Source organism: Carlito syrichta, unplaced genomic scaffold (genome assembly GCF_000164805.1).
Source record: "Carlito syrichta isolate Samal-C Ts95f unplaced genomic scaffold, Tarsius_syrichta-2.0.1 Scaffold73074, whole genome shotgun sequence".
Taxonomy (NCBI): Eukaryota; Metazoa; Chordata; class Mammalia; order Primates; family Tarsiidae; genus Carlito; species Carlito syrichta.
In genome coordinates this window covers 167437-185139 of record NW_007017170.1, presented here as the reverse complement: position 1 = coordinate 185139, position 17703 = coordinate 167437, and the positions used below count along the sequence as shown (strand labels likewise).

The 17703-nt window shown below is 42.3% G+C and overlaps 1 protein-coding gene across 3 annotated transcripts in view; it reads right to left on the bottom strand.

Annotated features, from left to right (window-relative positions):
• Positions 1 to 17703, bottom strand: part of DPP8 (dipeptidyl peptidase 8) — a 62670-nt gene that overhangs the window by 30544 nt on the left and 14423 nt on the right. For all 3 annotated transcript variants that reach the window (XM_021709777.1, XM_008053122.2, XM_008053130.2), the window contains exons 5-9: positions 16782 to 16950; positions 7734 to 7844; positions 6443 to 6571; positions 4922 to 4983; positions 958 to 1058 (exon numbers count right to left, since the gene is read on the bottom strand). In XM_021709777.1, the coding sequence (XP_021565452.1) occupies positions 958 to 1058; positions 4922 to 4983; positions 6443 to 6571; positions 7734 to 7844; positions 16782 to 16950 (572 nt within the window). The remainder of the gene's footprint in view (positions 1 to 957; positions 1059 to 4921; positions 4984 to 6442; positions 6572 to 7733; positions 7845 to 16781; positions 16951 to 17703) is intronic.

The window sequence follows — 17703 nt, the reverse complement described above, 5'->3', positions numbered from 1 at the left end:
TATAATAATTCTTACATAAGGCTCTAAAACTATTTCTGCTTAAATTATATAATTTTATTTATTTTTATTTTATTTTTTTGAGTTGGAGTCTCACTCTGTCACCCAGGCTGGAGTGCACTGGCATGCTTACGGCCACCACAGCCTCGACTTGCTGGGCTCAGGTGATCCTTCTGCCTCAGGTTTCCAAGTAGTTGGAACTACAGGTGTGAGCCACCATGCCTGGCTAATTTTCTGATTTTTTGCAGAGATGAGGTCTCACCAAGTTGTCCAGGCTGATCTCAAAACCTTGGGCTCAGGCAATCCTCTCACCTTGGCCTCCCAAAGTGCTGGGATTACAGGCTTGAGCCACTGTGCCCGCCCAAATTATATAATCTTAAAAATATACACTTATGTGTGAGCCTTAAAGTCATACAATTTAACCACAAATAACACTGTCAATTATAAATGTCTGAATAAAAGACAGAATTAATAATGCGATGCTAAGGCCAGGCATGCTGGCTCACGTCTATAATCCCAGCATTTCGAGAGGCTAAGGTGGGAGGATCAATTGTGGTCAGGAGTTTCAGACCAGCCTGGGCAACACTGTAAGATCCCATCTCTACAAAAAGTTTTAAAATTAGTTAGACATGGGAGCCTGTCTATAGTCTTAGCTACTTGGGAAGCTCAGTTGAGGCAGGAGGACTTCTTGAGCCCACGAGTTTGAGGCTGCCAGGCATGCTACTGCACTCCAGCCTAGATGACAGAGCAAGACCCTGTCTCTAAGATGAATAAACAAATAAAATGCATCTATGCTTATAGGGTTACAAGTCCATAGGTCCACTTATTTCATGAAAAAGCCCTCATGCAGAAATAACTATGCTGCAAATTCACATATGAAGGCAACTCCAACTATAAGGCAAACCTAATAACACTGGACCCTAAATTAGTTATAAAGAAGTGACAATTTAACATACGCACTATTTTCCCTCTGGAGTCCATCCAGCTCTGGCAATATATTCAACTCCTTCAAATAGAATCTCAAAAGGTTGAATTAGTTCCTTATCTATGACATCTACAATCTATTAAAAAAGAAAAAAAAGAATCTAGTTATAAATTTAGATAATTAGCTCATCATGTCTACTTTAACATTACCTCTAACAGCAGAACACTTTTTCAAACTTAGATATTTTAAAACATACAAAACATGTAGCAAAGCCAGCAGTAAGATATGGGTTAGTTATACTGTTGCTTTTAATAAACAGTCTAAGCTGAGCTCGGTGGCTCAGCCTGTAATCCTGCGCCTTTGGGAGGCTGAGGTGAGTGGATTGCCTGAGTCTGCAGGTTCGAGACCCGCCTGGGCAACTTGGCAAGACCTCATCTCTACAATAAATCAAAAATTAGCTGGGCGTGGTAGCATGCGCCTGTAGTTCCGGCTACTTGGAAGGCTGAGGTGGAAGGATTGCCGGAGCCCAGCAGGTTGAGGCTGCGGTAGCTGGGAGCGGCCACTGCACTCCAGTCTGGGGAACAGAGTGAGACTCCAACTCAAAAAATAAACAAATAAAAAAAAACCAGTCTAAAAAAGCTCTAACCACAAGAATTAACACAATCTAAAAGTCTTTTCCTATGAATTGTTACTAACAGAAACCCTGATAATAACTGGTAAAATAAAGCTTTCATCACTTTAGATTTTTTTTTTGTGTTGGAGTCTCACTCTGTCACCCAGACTGGAGTACAGTGGCTGCTCCCGACCACTGCAGCCTCGACCTGCTGGGCATTGGCGATCCTTCTGCCTCAGCCTTCCAAGTAGCTGGAACTACAGGAGTGCGCTACCATGCCCAGCTAATTTTTTATTTTATTATAGAGATGAGGTCTCACCAAGTTGCCCAGGCGGGTCTCGAACCTGCAGGCTCAGGCAATCCACTCACCTCAGCCTCCCAAAGTGCTGGGATTACAGACTGAGCCACCAAACCCAGCTCACTTTAGATTTTAATATTTAAGAAAAGCAATAGTCTCTGGATCCCTGTATTTTAGCCTAAAATATATTTGTGCAATATGTAAAGAAATGGTCTTAGGTAAGTAAACTTTTTTTTTCTTTTTTGAATTGGAGTCTCACTCTGTCACCCAGGTTGGGGTGCAGTGGCATACTCACAGTCACCCCAACATCAACCTGCTGGGCTCAGGCGTATGATACTTCCGCATCAGCCTTCCAAGTAGCTAAAACTATAGGTGTGCACTACCACAGCCAGCTCATTTTTGATTTATTGTAGAGAAAAGGTCTTGCCAAGTTACCCGGGCTGGTCTCAAGTCCACAGGCTCAGGCAATCCACTAGCCTCGGCCTCCCAAAGTGCTGGAATTACAGGCTGAGCCATCAAGCCCGGCCAGCAAACTTTTTTTCATTTAAAAAGTCTAGCAGGGGCCACCGAAGGTTCATCTCTACAATATATAAATAAAAAATTAGCCGGATGTCGTAGTTTGCACCTGTAGTTCCGGCTATTTGGAAGGCTGAGGCAAAAGGATCGCCAGAGCCTAGCAGGACCAGGAGCTGTGGCTCAGGCCTGTAATCCCAGTACTTTGGGAGGCTGAGGCAAGAGGACTACCTGAGCCCGTGGGTTCCAGACTAGCCTGAGCAACATGGTGAGACCTCATCTCTACAATAAAAATCAAAAAAATTATCTGGGCATGGTAGCGCATGCCTGTAGTTCTGGCTACTTGAGGTGGAAGGATCACCGGAGCTCAGCAAGTCAAGCTGGGGTGTCCAAGAGCGTGCCACTGCACTCCAGCCTGGGCAACGGAATGAGACTTCAACTTAAAAAAAGAAGAAAGAAAAGAAAAGTCTAGCAGGCCTGGTTCATTCCTATAATCTCAGCACTTTGAGAGCCTGAGGTGAGAGGACTGCCTGAGCCCACAGGTTCGAGACCAGCCTGGGCAACTTGGTGAGACCTCATCTCTACAATAAATCAAAAAATTAGCCAGGCGTGGTAGTGTGTGCCTGTAGTTCTAGCTATGTGGAAGGCTGAGGCAGAAGCATCACCTGAGCCCAACAGGTTGAGGCTACAGTGGCTGTGAGTATGCCACTGTACTCTAGCCTGGGCAACAGAGTGAGACTCCAACTAAAAAAACCCAAGTAAACAAATAAAAATAAAAAGTCTAACAGACACAATTTTAAAATTAAATAATTTTAAAAAAGTAATCAAAGGATCTGGAAAATGTAAATCAAAACCACAATGCAATGCCACTCCACACCCACTATGTTGGCTGTCATAAATAAGATGGACAAGTGTCAGTGATGCTATGGAGAGACTAGAAACATCAGACATTGCTGGTGGGAACATAAAAGAGTGCAGCCACTTTGGAAAACAGTTTGACAGTTCCAAAAAAGGTTAATAATAGTTATCAAATGACTCAACACTTCTACTCCTAGGTCTATACCAGAGAAATGAAAATGTAAGCCCCCACAAAAGTATGTACATACATATTCCTGGCAACATTATTCATATAGTAACCAACAAGTGGAAACAACCCAAATGCCCATCAACTGAGGAATGGATAAATAAAATGTGCTATATCCATATAATATCTTCAGCAATACAAGGAAATGAAGAACTGATACATGATGCAATATAGACAGACTTTGAAAACAATAATCTAAGTGAAGGAAGCTAGACTACATATTGTATGATTCATTTATATAAAATATCCAGAATAGGAAATCTATAGAGACAGAAAGATTCAGGGTTGCCTGGGTTTGGGAGGTATGGGGAAGTTGGCAGATGATGGCTAAGGGGATGGGTTTTTGGGTTTTTTTTAGGTGATGACAATGTTCTAAAAATGACTATGGTGATGGTTACACAATTCTATGAATATACTAAAAGCCACTGAATTTTAAGTAAGAATAGGCGGGGGCCGGGGTGGCTCAAGCCTAAAATCCCAGCACTTTGGGAGGCTGAGGCGAGAGGACTGACTGAGTCCAAGGGTTTAAAACCAGCCTGGGCAACTTGGTGAGACCTCGTCTCTATAGTATATCAAAAAATTAGCCAGGTGTGGTAGTGCACCTGTAGTTCTGGCTACTTGGAAGGCTGAGGTGTAAGGATTGCCTGAGTCCAGTGGGTTGATGCTGGGGTGGCCGTGAACATGCCACTGTACTCCAGCCTGGGTAACAGCATGAGACTCTGACTCAAAAAAAAATTTTTTTAAAGTAAGAATAAGCCGGGCTCAGTGGCTCAGCCTGTAATCCCACACTTTGGGAGGCCCAAGTGAGTGGACTGCCTGAGCCTGGGTTCGAGACCCGCCTGGGCATCTTGGTGAGACCTCATCTCTACAATAAATAAAAAAAAAAATTAGCTGGGGGTGGTAGCGCGCGCCTGTAGTTCCAGCTACTTGGAAGGCTGAGGCAGAAGGATCACTGGAGCCCAGCAGGTCGAGGCTGCGGGAGCAGCTACTACACTCCAGTCTGGGTGACAGAGTGAGACTCCAACTCAAAAAAAAAAAAAAAAAAAAGGTAAGAATAAATGAATCATATTGTATGTGAATTATATCCCTATAAAGCTGTTTTTAAAAAGCCCAACAGAGAAGACTATTTGTAACCAGTCTTCCATACATGCGGCCTATAAGCATTTGGCTGTCTAATGGAAAGTCACAGTATGAGAGAACTACAGAATATTTAATCCCCAATAGGTATCCACTCACTAGTCAATAATCAGCATTTTTTTTTTTAACATTGAGAATTAAAGGAGAAACTATTGGAAAGGAGTGGTAAATATGCCCATCATCATATTCCTATCTTGGGAATCAGGAGGAGGATTTGCAAGTGGAAAATTAGGTCAGCCTAAAAATCATGATTCTCACCAAGTTCAAGTCCAAAAATAAAAAAGCGTAGCAAAGATCCCAAGTGAATACACTAATCAAATGACACAGAAAGTCAGTTCAACATTTTATACTTACCCTTCCTTCAACATCAATCATTATTTCTGACATCTTAAAAGTGACTTTAGGATTTGCTGTGCCTTTAGAAAAAAACATAAATGAATAGTAATGCATATCCAAAATTACTCACACTAATTTTGCCAGATCAATCCTCTTTATATTTTAGTAAATCAGGAATACTACATATAGTCAGGGCTTCAATGCACAAGAATCTCAGAGCCCCATCACAAATTATTATTATTATTATTATTATTTTGAGTTGGAGTCTCACTCTGTCACCCAGACTGGAGTGCAGTGGCCGCTCCTGGCCACTGCAGCCTCGACCTGCTGGGTTCCGACGATCCTTCAGCCTCAGCCTTCCAAGTAGCCGTAATTACAGATATGTACTACCACGCCCGGCTGATTTTTTGATTTATTGTAGAGATGAGGTCTCGCTGCCCAGGCGGGTCTCGAACCCGCAGGCTCAGGTAATCCACTCACCTCAGCCTCCCAAAGGCGCAGGATTACAGACTGAGCCACCGAGCCCGGCCTCTTTTTTTTTTTAAATAGGAGTCTTACTCTGTCGCCCAGGCTGGAGTGCAGTGGCACATTCACGGCTGCCACAGCCTAGACAAGCTGGACTCCTTCTGCCTCAGTCTTCCAAGGAGCTGGAACCACAGACATGTGTCACCACACCTGGCTAATTTTTTGTTTTACTGTAGAGACGAGGTCTCACCAAGTTGTCCAGGCTGGTCTCGAGCCCCTGAACTCAAACAGTCCTCTGGCCTCCAACTCCTAAGTGCTGGGATTATAGGCGTGAGCCATCACACCTGGCTACAAGTTCATATTTTTCAATAAGAGTATCAAAAAATTAGAGGCTGAAAAACATAAGAGTCAGTATGAAATAAAGAAGTGGGGCCAGGTGCAGTGGTTCACAACTATGATCTCAGCACTTTGGGACGCCAAGGTGGGAGGATTGCCTGAGCCTAGAGGTTCAAGACCAGTGTGGGCAACTTGGTGGCACCTTATCTCTACAATAAATCAAGAAAAGTTAGCTGGGTGTGATGGTGTGGGCCTATAGTTCCAGCTACTTAGAAGACTGAGGCAGAAAGATCATCTGAGCCCAGCAGGTTGAGGCTGTGGTGGCCATGAACATTTCACTGTACTCCAGCATGGGTGACAGTGAGACCGCGACTCAAAAAAAAAAAGAAAGAAAGAAGTAAAGTTGTGAACCATTTTTACAGTTGAAATGATGTATATAGCAAAGTAGAAAAAAATTACTAATTTATTATGAACAACATCTCTTAAAGACCTTTATTTGCTAGCAAAGAAACCTTTTCATTCATTCCTTGAAGTAAACAGTTTTGTGGACATGACTATCTTTGAAAATAATTTAAAAGAACTAGCCTTTAATTCACAATCCATTTCTGTGACACTTAATGAACAACCCATTCTTACTAAGGCTGTAAATGACCAATGTTGACTATACCTTTGGATGATTACAGAAAAAAATCTTATTTGGAAGGAGGAAATGAGTAGATATAAATGCTTATATAGTACCTGTTTTAGGATAACGGAATGAATCTGCCCTCCTTGTTTCCAACATAGGGGATGTAACATGAATAATTTCCACCTCGGATTCATCATTTTCTTCATATAAAATTCTAAGAATTTTACCACCACTGGGAGCTTAAAAGGAATTAAAATTTTTTTTAATTATTCCAGAGAGTATAATTGACCATCTCCTCTAGTATTAGATTTCTGAAGAGTGAAAAATAATTTATGTATAAGATGTGTGGCCTTTTATGTATGAAAATATCACTAGTCTTTGTAGTAGCAAGATGAGTTACTGCTAAGCCACTCTTACTGATTAAAGGTTACTCCTTTTGAAGGAAAAACTAAAGATAATATGTATATATGTTTTTAAAACAGAAAAAAAAACTCTTTTGAAGGACTCTGTCCTTACATACCATAAAATGCATTCTTTGTTGAAAAGGAATGAAATGCATTTATAATACTTCCTATTAAAAAGCATAAATTCTATTTAAATAGAGTCCAATTGTTTTAAATGGTTTCTCTATTCATGTCAAAAATCTACTTCTAACAAATACAGCTATAGCAAAATATTTTATATCTTAAAATGTCTAAATCTAAAATATGGCTTAAAAATAAGTATTTTTCATAGTTTCTTAGAGAAGTGTTCAAACTGTCAGCTGCAAACATTAGTGGGCCACAAAATCTATTAATGGGTAATAATCAGCAATAAAGAAAATACAACAAACAGAGAAGAATAACAGCATCAGAGGGTATTACATATAAGAATAAACAATGTTTCCTGAAATCTGTTTTCAGATATATCTATATATGTACAATGTGTTAGGCCTCAATTATAAGCAAATCTGTAACTGGATCATGATGTAGAAGTTTGAAAGTCACACTTTAGAGAGCTGTTTCTTAGACAGAGATACTTGTGAATTGATCATACACTGATTTGGTCCTCTGCTCATACAGTTACTAGTCAGTCACACACTTTTACAGCACCCCATTAAGGTGCAGTTTTTAAAAAATTTTTGCTGCTAATATTGCCAACATACCAAGACTCATTTCCAGGTAAAAAACCGGCAAAGAGAATTGAGAAACCTGAGGCATTAAACCACAATACAATTGTTTTTACCAGACTTCAGTATGTTGAGATATTGTCTATATATTCTAAATAAGTACTGGCAGGATCCAATCTTTATCACTATAGAATCTACCATCCAAGATTTAGAATCTATGCACTTAACTAATTGACAGTTGAACTGTATGATACTTTAATTGATCTATAAGATATTACTTTGAACTTTCTTACTTGTTTCAGCTTTTGGACACCACCAATAGCCAGAATATCTGTCAAATTCTTCTTGAAGAACAAACGTAGCAACTCCAGCTGATCTGGGATCCTCTTCCATGTTGGCTAATTCTAGACAAATAAAAAAGGCAGCATTATCATAGAAATATCTCTATCTTGCACAGGTACTAAGCAAAATGACTCAGTTTATTTTTAAAGGTAGCTGGAGTAGTGGTGAACTCTGGAGCGAAACAGACTGAGTTCAGCACCAGACATGGTGGCTCATGTCTACAATCCCAGCACTTTGGGAGGTAGAGGCTAGAGGACTGCCTGTGCCCAGGGGTTCAACACCAGCTTGGGCAAATTGGTAAGACTTCATCTCCATAATAAATAAAAAAATTAGCCAGGTGTGGTGGCATGTGCCTGTAATTCTAGCTACTTGGAAGGCTGAGGTGGAAGGATCATCTGAGCCTGCAGGTCGAGACTGCGGTAGCGATGAATGTACCACTGTACTCCAGTCTGGGCAAAAGAGACTCTGACTCAAAAAACAATAAAAACAAACAAAAAACAAATAGACTGAGTTCAAATCTAGACTCCATCGTTTACCTACTGCCTGACCTTGTGCAAATTATCCTGTCTCACTCCACTGCAGTATCCCCTTTGAAACTGGGCACAAGTGCCTACCTTGTAAGGTTAATCACATAAAACAAATTAGTTAACGAGTTAATTCACATATAACACTTAGAACAAAGCCTGAGCTACAGTACATGCTCCATATAAATGTTGGTTATTATTTTCCCATTTAGCTAGGATTGGGGAAAGAAAAGAACACATGGTGGGAGTTACAAGTCTCTCCTACATAAAGAAATACATCTTTAGACCTAGAAAGTCTTATGGGTCACATAATTCAGATATTCTTCCTTCCTCCCATTCAACCAGAGCACCTAAGCTTTCATGTTTTCACTTAGGTTTCCAGCAAATAGTTTTTGTTTGTTTGTTTGTTTGTTTGTTTTGAGTAGGAGTCTCCCTTTGTCACCCAGACTGGAGTGCAGTGGCTGCTCCCGGCCACCACAGCCTCGACCTGCTGGGCTCTGGTGATCCTTTTGCCTTAGCCTTCCAAATAGCTGGAACTACAGGCGTGAGCTACCACGCTCGGTTAACTTTTTTCATTTTATTGTAGAAATGAGGTCTCACTAAGTTGCCCAGGCAGATCTCGAACCCGCAGGCTCAGGCAATCCACTCACTTCAGCCTCCCAAAGTGCTGAGATTACAGGTTAAGCCACTGAGCCTGGCTCCAGCAAATAGTTTTAAAGGGAATGTTTGCTTTTTTTTTTTGAGTCGGTGACTTACTCTGTTGCCCAGGCTCGAGTACAGTAGCATGATAATCATAGCCTCAACCTCCTGGGTTTAGGTGGTCTTCCCAACTCAGCCTCCTGAGTAGCTAAAACTACAGGCATGCACCACCATGTGCAGATAACTTTTTTTTATTTGTTGTAGAGATAAGGTCTTGCTATGCTGCCTATGGCTGGCCTCCAATAATCCTCCCACCTTGGCCTTCCAAAGTGCTGGGATTACAGGCATGAGCCATTGTGCCAGCCTGGGAACTCATGCTTTAAAACAAAATCACAGCTGGGTTTGGTGGCTCAGCCTGTAATCCCAGCACTTTGGGAGGCCGAGGTGAATGGATTGCCTGAGTCTGCGGGTTTGAGACCCACCCGGGCAACTTGGCAAGACCTCGTCTCTACAATAAATAAAAAAATAGCTGGGTGTGATAGCATGCGTCTGTAGTTCCGGCTACTTGGAAGGCTGAGGCAGAAGGATTGTTGGAGTCCAGGAGGTCGAGGCTGCAATGGCTGGGAGCATGCCACTGCACTCTAGTCTGGGCAAGAGTGAGACTCCAACTCAAAAAAATAAAAAATAAAAATAAAACAAAATCACAAGCCAGGCATGGTGGCGCATACCTGTAATCCCAGCACTTTGCAGGCAGAGGCAAAAGGACTGCCTGAGTCCCAGGGGTTTGAGACCAGTCTGGGCAATTTGGAAAGACCTTATCTCTACAGTATATCAAAAAATTAGCCAGGCATGGTGGTACACACCTGTGGTTCCAGTTACTTGGAAGGCTAAGGTGGAAGTATTGCCAGAGACCAGCAGATTGAGGCTACAGTGGCCATGAGCATGCCACTGCACTCCAGCCTTGGCAATAGAGTGAGATTCTTCCTCAAGAAAAACCAAGCCGGCCTTGGTGGCTCAGCCTGTAATCCCACGCTTTGGGAGGCTGAGGTGAGTGAACTGCCTAAGCCTGCGAGTTCGAGACCCCCCTGGGCAACTTGGCGAGGCCTCATCTCTGCAATAAATAAAAAAAAAAATTAGCTGGAAGTGGTAGAGCGCACCTGTAGTTCCAGCTACTTGGAAGGCTGAGGTGGAAGGATCACTGGAGCCCAGCAGGTCGAGGCTGCGGTGGCTGGGAGTGGCCACTGCAATCCAGTCTGGGCGACAGAGACTCCAACTCAAAAAAAAAAAAAGGGCACGATCACAAATCCAAAATTATAAAAAATATTATATCATGGAAAAATGTTTGCAATACACTTAAATAAAAGAAGATACATTATTAAATAGCAGGTATACTGTGATTCTATTTATTAAAATGTTACATAAGCACATTTTTATTTTTATTTATTTTTAAAAAAAATTTTGATTTTTAGTTGGAGTCTCACTCCATTGTCCAGGCAGGAGTGCAGTGGCACACTCACCACCACCCCAGCGTCGACCTGCTGGGTTCTGGCGATCCTTCCAGCTTCAGTCTTCCAATTAGCTGAACTACAGGTATGCTACCATGCCTGGCTAATTTTTTTGATTTATTGTAGAAACAAAGTCTTGCCAAGTTGCCCGGGTAGGTCTCAAACCCACGGACTCAGGCAATCCACTCACCTCGGCCTCCCAAAGTGCTGGGATTACAGACTGAGCCACCAAGCCTGGCCTATTTTATTTATTTATCTATTTTTGAGTTGGAGTCTCACTCTGTTGCCCAGGCTGGAGTGCAGCGGCACGCTCACAGCGACTGCAGCCTCAGCCTACTGGGCTCAGGTAATCCTTCCACCTCAGCCTTCCACGTAGCTGGAACTACAGGCATGTATCACCACACCCAGCTAACTTTTTTTATTATTATTTATTTGTTGTAGAGATAAGGTCTTGCCAAGTTGCCCAGGCTGGTCTTGAAACCAGGATGTGCTAGGATTATAGGTATGAGCCACCATGCCTGGCCTACAAGCACATTTTTTAAAAAGTGCTGAGATGGCTGAACATGGTAACTCATACCTGTAACCCAGCACTTTAGGAGACTGAGGCAGGAGGACTGCCTCAGGCTTAGAATTGGCGACTAGCCTGGGCAACACAGGGAGATTTTATCTCTACAAAAAATTTTTAAAATTAGCCAGTATGTGTGTATGCTAATACACAGTGTGTGCTTATAGTCCCAGCTATTCAGATGGCTGAGGTAAGATGAATAGTTGGGTCTATGAGTTCAAGGCTGCAGCGAGCTTTGATCATACTAATGCACTCCAGCCTGGGTGACAGAGTGAGTGAAACCCTATCTCTAAAAAATAAAAATAGCTGGGCTTGGTAGTTCAGCCTGTAATCCCGCACCTTGGGAGGCTAAGGTGAGTGGATTGCCTGAGCCCGCGGGTTCGAAACCCGCCTGGGCAACTTGGCAAGACCTCATCTCTACAATAAATCAAAAAATTAGCCGGGTGTGGTAGTGCGTGCCTGTAGTTCCAGCTACTTGGAAGGCTGAGGTGGAAGGATCGCCAGAGCCCAGCAGGTCGAGGCTGTGGTGGCCAGGAGCGGCCACTGCACTCCAGTCTGGGCGACGGAGTGAGACTCCAACTCAAAATAAATAAATAAATAAAAATAAAAAATAAAGAGTACTGAGTTATAAATTAAAATCTTTGCCGGGCTCAGTGGCTCAGCCTATAATCCCGCGCCTTTGGGAGGCTGAGGTGAGTGGGTTCGAGACCCGCCTGGGCAGCGAGACCTCATCTCTACAATAAATCAAAAAATCAGCCGGGCGTGGTAGTGCATGTCTATAACTCCAGTTACTTGGAAGGCTGAGGCGGAAGCATCGCTGGAGCCCAGCAGGTCGAGGCTGGGCTGCACTCCAGTCTGGGCGACAGAATGAGACTCCAACTCAAAAAAAAAAAAGAAAATTAAAATCTTCAAGTAATGAGATGAATAAGTTTTAAGACTGGTTTATAATTTACAAATTCATAAGTATACTGCTTATTATTATTTTTTGAGTCGGGTCTCACTCTCTCACCCAGGCTGGAGTACACTGACACAATCAAGGTTCACCGTAGTCTTCACCTTCAGGACTCAGGTGATCCCTCTGCCTCAGCCTCCATGCACCACTACACTGGAAAATGTTTTGATTTTTTGAAGAGATGAGGTCTGGATATGTTTCCTAGACTGGTCTTGAACTCCTGGGTTCAATCAATCCTTCTGCCTTGGCTTCTCAAAGTGGTGACATTACAGGTATGAGCCAACATGTCACACAGTCTAGATTTCACCTAAATGAGTTGTGAAATCTACTATATAAATAAATCATACAGTATATACTTTGGTGTCGTTTTTGAGATTAATTCATTGTTACATATGTCAATTCATTCCTGTTTAATGCTGAGAAGTATTTCATTGTAGCCAACAGTTCTGTGGACATCTGGGCTGCTTCCAGTATTTGGCTTTTATAAATTAAGATGCTATGTACATTCTTGTGTAAGAATTTTGTGGCCAGGCGCAGTGGCTCACGCACGAAATCCCAGCACTTTGGGAGGCAGAGATGAGAGGACTGTCTGAGCCCAGGTTTCAAGACCAGCCTAGACAACTTGTTAAGACCTCATCTTTACAATTAAAAACAAAAAAACTAGCTGGGTATGGTGGCCTGCACCCGTAATTCCAGCTATTTGGAAGGCTGAGAATCACCTGAGCCCAGCAGGTCGAAGCTGCAGTAGTTGAGTATGCCACTGTACTCCAATCTGGGCGACAGTTGAGACTCTGACTCAAATTAAAAAAAAGAATTTTGTGGATACATATTTTCATTATTCTTAAGTATTCAGAAGTGGAATGGATGAATAATACAGTAAGTATAAGTTTAACTTTATTAGAAACTGCCAGTTTTCCAGAGTATTTATATTATTTTATACTCTTACCAGCAATGTTTTAAAGTTCCTCTCCATCATTAGGTATTCTTGATCTTTTTCCCATTGGCCAGTCTAGTGGGTGTGTTACAATTATCTAATGGTGATTTTAATTTTATAGGCAAGTTTTAATTCTTTATTTTTGCTTGTCTGTATTTTCCATATTATCTGACATTTTCCATATTAGCTAAACCAATGATCACTTACTCAAAAATTTTGGGTCCAGAAGTATTTGGAATTCTTAATTTGGGGGATTTTTCATATACTATACATCTACCATATATTACATAACATTTCCAGCAGGGTAACCAAATATCTTGCAATCAAATACACCAATATTTCTGCAGCAAATTTGTGAACAGGCACAGTAAGTAGGATTAAGGTTATAAATATCCTCAGGTCAGTTCAGTTCAGGTCAGGTCAGGTCTGACTGCCAAATGAGTTTCAGCACCAAGTTAATGAAAACTAAGTTCAGTTTTCAGAGTGTTTTCAACTTTGGTATTAATGATAGAGCCAAGACCAGTGCTCAGTTGTCTTGGATCGTTTAACCCACAATTATACCCCCATCCTATTTTATATTTTGTTATCCTTCAGATATAAAGATAGATACCACTCACTTTTATGTCCTCAACACTTACAGAACTCAGTTATTAAGTTATTCACTAAATGAATAATGGTATCATCTTGCCCTCCCAATAAGATAAGCATTTGAGGCGAGGAGTGGTGCACGCCTATAATCCCAGCCCTTTGGGAGGATGAGGTGAGAGGGCTGCCTGAGCCCATGGGTTCAAGACCAGCCTGGGCAACTTGGTGAGACCTCTTTTCTACAATGAATCAAGAAAAATTAGCTGGGCAAACTGGCTTGCCTCTGTGGTTCCAGTTACTTGGAAGGCTGAAGCGGGAAGATCATCTGAGCCCAGCAGGTCGAGGCAGTGGTGGCTGTGAGTGTGCCACTGCACTCCAGCCTGGGCAACAGAGTGAGACACCAATTCAAAAAACAAACAAACAAACAAACAAAAAACAAGACAAGCATCTGAGAGTAAAAGCTAGAATTTTATTGCTTTTAAATTCCTCAATATGCTACGCAGAGAATAAATACATGCACATGCTGATTGACTAAACCCATCTAAAGTGTACTTTCATGTAGAAATTCATTATGGATAAGTGGAATAAGTTGTGATGCTCACTCCCTACCTATCTTTCTATCTAAAAAAACACTTATGTAGTACTTGTCATGTTTCAAGCACTGTCCTAAATACTTCATAAATCTTAACTCATTAAAACCTCATGTTGATGTGCTATTAACATTTCTACAGAGGTGGAGAAAGGGCGCAGTGGCTCATGCCTGTAATCCCAGCACTTTGGGAGGCTAAGTCTAGAGGACTACCTGAGCTCAGAGGTTCGAGACCAAGCCTAGGTAACTTGGCAAGACCTTGTCTCCACAATACATAAAAAAAATCAGTCAGGTGTGGTAGACGGCACCTGGAGTTCCAGCTATTTGGAAGGCTGAGGCGAAGGATTGTGCCTAGTAGGTCAAGGCTGCAATAGTCATGAGTCTGCTACTATACTCCAGCCTGGGTGACAGAGTGAGACTCCAATTCAAAACAAAACAAAACAAAACATTTTTACAGATGTGGAAACTAAGAGATAGGTTAAATAACTTGCTCAAGGTCACAGAATTTATAATAAATGGTAGAACTGGGACTCAAACCCAGATAGTCTAATTCTATATTATTCTATATTTTCTTTTTTTTTGAGTTGGAATCTCACTGTGTCACCCAGACTGGAGTGCAGCCTCGACCTGCTGGGCTCCGGCGATCCTTCTGCCTCAGCCTTCTAAGTAGCTGGAGCCATAGGCGCGCGCTACCACGCCCGGCTAATTTTTGATTTATTGTAGAGATGAGGTCTTACCAAGTTGCCCGGGCAGGTCTCGAACCCGCAGACTCAGGCAATCCACTCACCTCAGCCTCCCAAAGGCGCAGGATTACAGGCTGAGCCACCGAGCCCAGCTATTCTATATTTTCTAACTATATCCTTAACCACTAACTAATCCTGAAAACATACCACATACCTACATGCACAATAAGGAATAAAAATAATGCTATAACAACCTACAGGGTTCCAGTGCTTTCTATTTTAAATTCTGCCAATCTTCATAAAACCTGTGTGGAAAACAATTTCTCAGAAGAAAAAAATACAAAAAAAGTGACAATTATGTCAGAGCTTTGTAGTCCCAGTCTCAAGTAAAATAACTGGTACACAGTGAATGTCTAATGTTGGTTGAAAGCATGAAAAAATGACTAGGATTTCCAAAAGATTTACTAACTACCAACCTAGTCTTTCTACTGCCATTCGTAGCTGTTCTGATTTCCTGACTTCGAAGAGAGACCCATTAAACCTATACTTTTTACTTAAGATTTTCCCAATTCCACTGCCTTTTCTCTAGTCTATGCTTTAGTTGGAGGCCATGTAACTTGCAAATTACAAGTCAAACTTTGGTGTCCCTGTCTCTAGTCTTGTGCTTCTCAAATGCAACTTTCACAGAGTATTCAGAATCATTTATCTGCAACCACTCAACTGCTAAAAAGCTTTTCAGTGGGCCCCATATTATGACAAAGTACATGCTCATTTCCAATACACTCTTGTCCTGGCCCTTCTTATCTGCCATCCTTCTGCTACTTCTTGACTCAAATCTTATGTTTTTCAACCACCAAGTTGCCTAACTTCTCACAAAACATACTATCTTTTACTTTAAGACTTTCTCATGCAGGCCTGGCATGGTGGCTCGTACCTGTAATCCCAGCACTTTGGGAGACTGGAGCAAGAGGACTGCTTGAGTCCAGGGGTTAAACAACAGCATAGGCAACACAGTAAGACCCTGTCTCAGCCGGGCTCGGTGGCTCAGCCTGTAATCCCGTGCCTTTGGGAGGCTGAGGTGAGTGGATTGCCTGAGCCCACGGGCTGGAGACCCGCCTGGGCAGTGAGACCTCATCTCTACAAGAAATCAAAAAATCAGCCGGGCGTGGTAGTGCATGCCTGTAATTCCGGCCACTTGGAAGGCTGAGGCGGAAGGATTGCCAGAGCCCAGCAGGTCGAGGCTGCGGTGGCCGGGAGCGGCCACTGCACTCCAGTCTGGGTGACCGAGTGAGACTCCAACTCAAAAAAAAAAATAAAAAAAGACCCCGTCTCTACAAAAACCCAGAAAATTAGCCGAATATGGTTGTGCATGCCTATAGTCCCAGCTACTTGGGAGACTGAGATGGAAGGATGGCCTGAGCCCTGGAAGTTAAGGCTGCAGTGAGCTGTGATCTGTGACATTGCACTTCAGTCTGGGTACCAGAGTGAGTCTTTGACTTTGACCCAAACAAAACAAAACAATCATATAAGAGATGCTATTATTGTACTGTTTGAAAATGAACATTAAAAAAAGTATCTGAGTCATGCTCGGTGGCTCAGCCTGTAATCCCGCGCTTTGGGGGCTGAGGTGAGTGGATTGCCTGAGCCCTTAGGTTCGAGACCCGCCTGGTCAACTTGGCGAGATCTCATATCTACAATAAATCAAAAAATTAGCCAGGCATAGTAGTGCATGACTGTAATTCCAGCTACTTGGAAGGCTGAGGTGGAAGGATCGCTGGAGCCCAGCAGGTCGAGGCTGCAGTAGCCGTGAGTAGCCATTGCACTCCAGTCTGGGTGACAGAGTGAGACTCCAACTCAAAAAAACAAAAACAAAAACAAAAAAACAACAAGCATCTGTATAATGTACCAGTATTATACAGATGGTACATACCAATATTCTTCCGTATTTTTCACTGTTTTTTGAAAGACTTGATTACTTAAAAAATACTCTTCATAAAAGTAGATCTGAAGAACTATGCCTTACCATTGTGCACATAAGTGAGCCTCCTTTCTTCTCTGGTTACAATGTTGGATATCCAAATATCATTGCTATGTATAAAAGCAATCCAGTCTGGATCAGCAGGGCATAATTTTGGATCCATCCGTATGTTGGGACAACTAGTTTCCACTAAATTGGGTCGTAAAGGTTGTTGCTAGAAAAGTAAACAACATTTTAAGGTAAGTATCAGGCTGATACATAAACATGTTTGCTAGTACCCTTCTTAAAAGATGAACATGGATTGCCTGAGCCCACAGGTTCAAGACCCGCCTGGGCAACTTGGCGAGACTTCATCTCTACAATAAATCAAAAATTAGCTGGGCGTGGTAGCATGCGCCTGTAGTTCCAGCTACTTAGAAGGCTGAGGCGGAAGGATCGCCAGAGCCCAGCAGGTCGAGGCTGCGGTGGCCAGGAGCAGCCACTGCACTCCAGTCTGGGTGATAGAGTGAGACTCCAACTCAAAAAAAAAAAAAAAAGATGAACAATATTTTCAGGTAAAATATCAACTCTGATAACTGCTCTGCAGAAAAATACATTTTCAACTGTCTAAATTTATAAGGAAGGACTCTTTTTTTTTTTTTTTTACTTTGAATGAGAAAAGATAACAGGAGAAGAAATAAAAGGCAATGAAACAGCACCTCATAAATTGTGTTGTCTCAATCTGTTTAAGAGTAATTTTGGGGCCAGGCTCGGTGGCTCAGCCTGTAATCCCAGCACTTTGGGAGGCCAAGGTGACTGGACTGCCTGAGTCCACGGGTTTGAGACTCACCTGGGCAACTTGGAGAGACCTCATCTCTACAATAAACAAAAAATTAGCTGGGCGTGGTAGTGCATGCCTATAGTTCCAGCTCCTTGGAAAGCTGAGGCAGAGGGATCGCCAGAGCCCAAGGTCGAGGCTGCTGTGGCT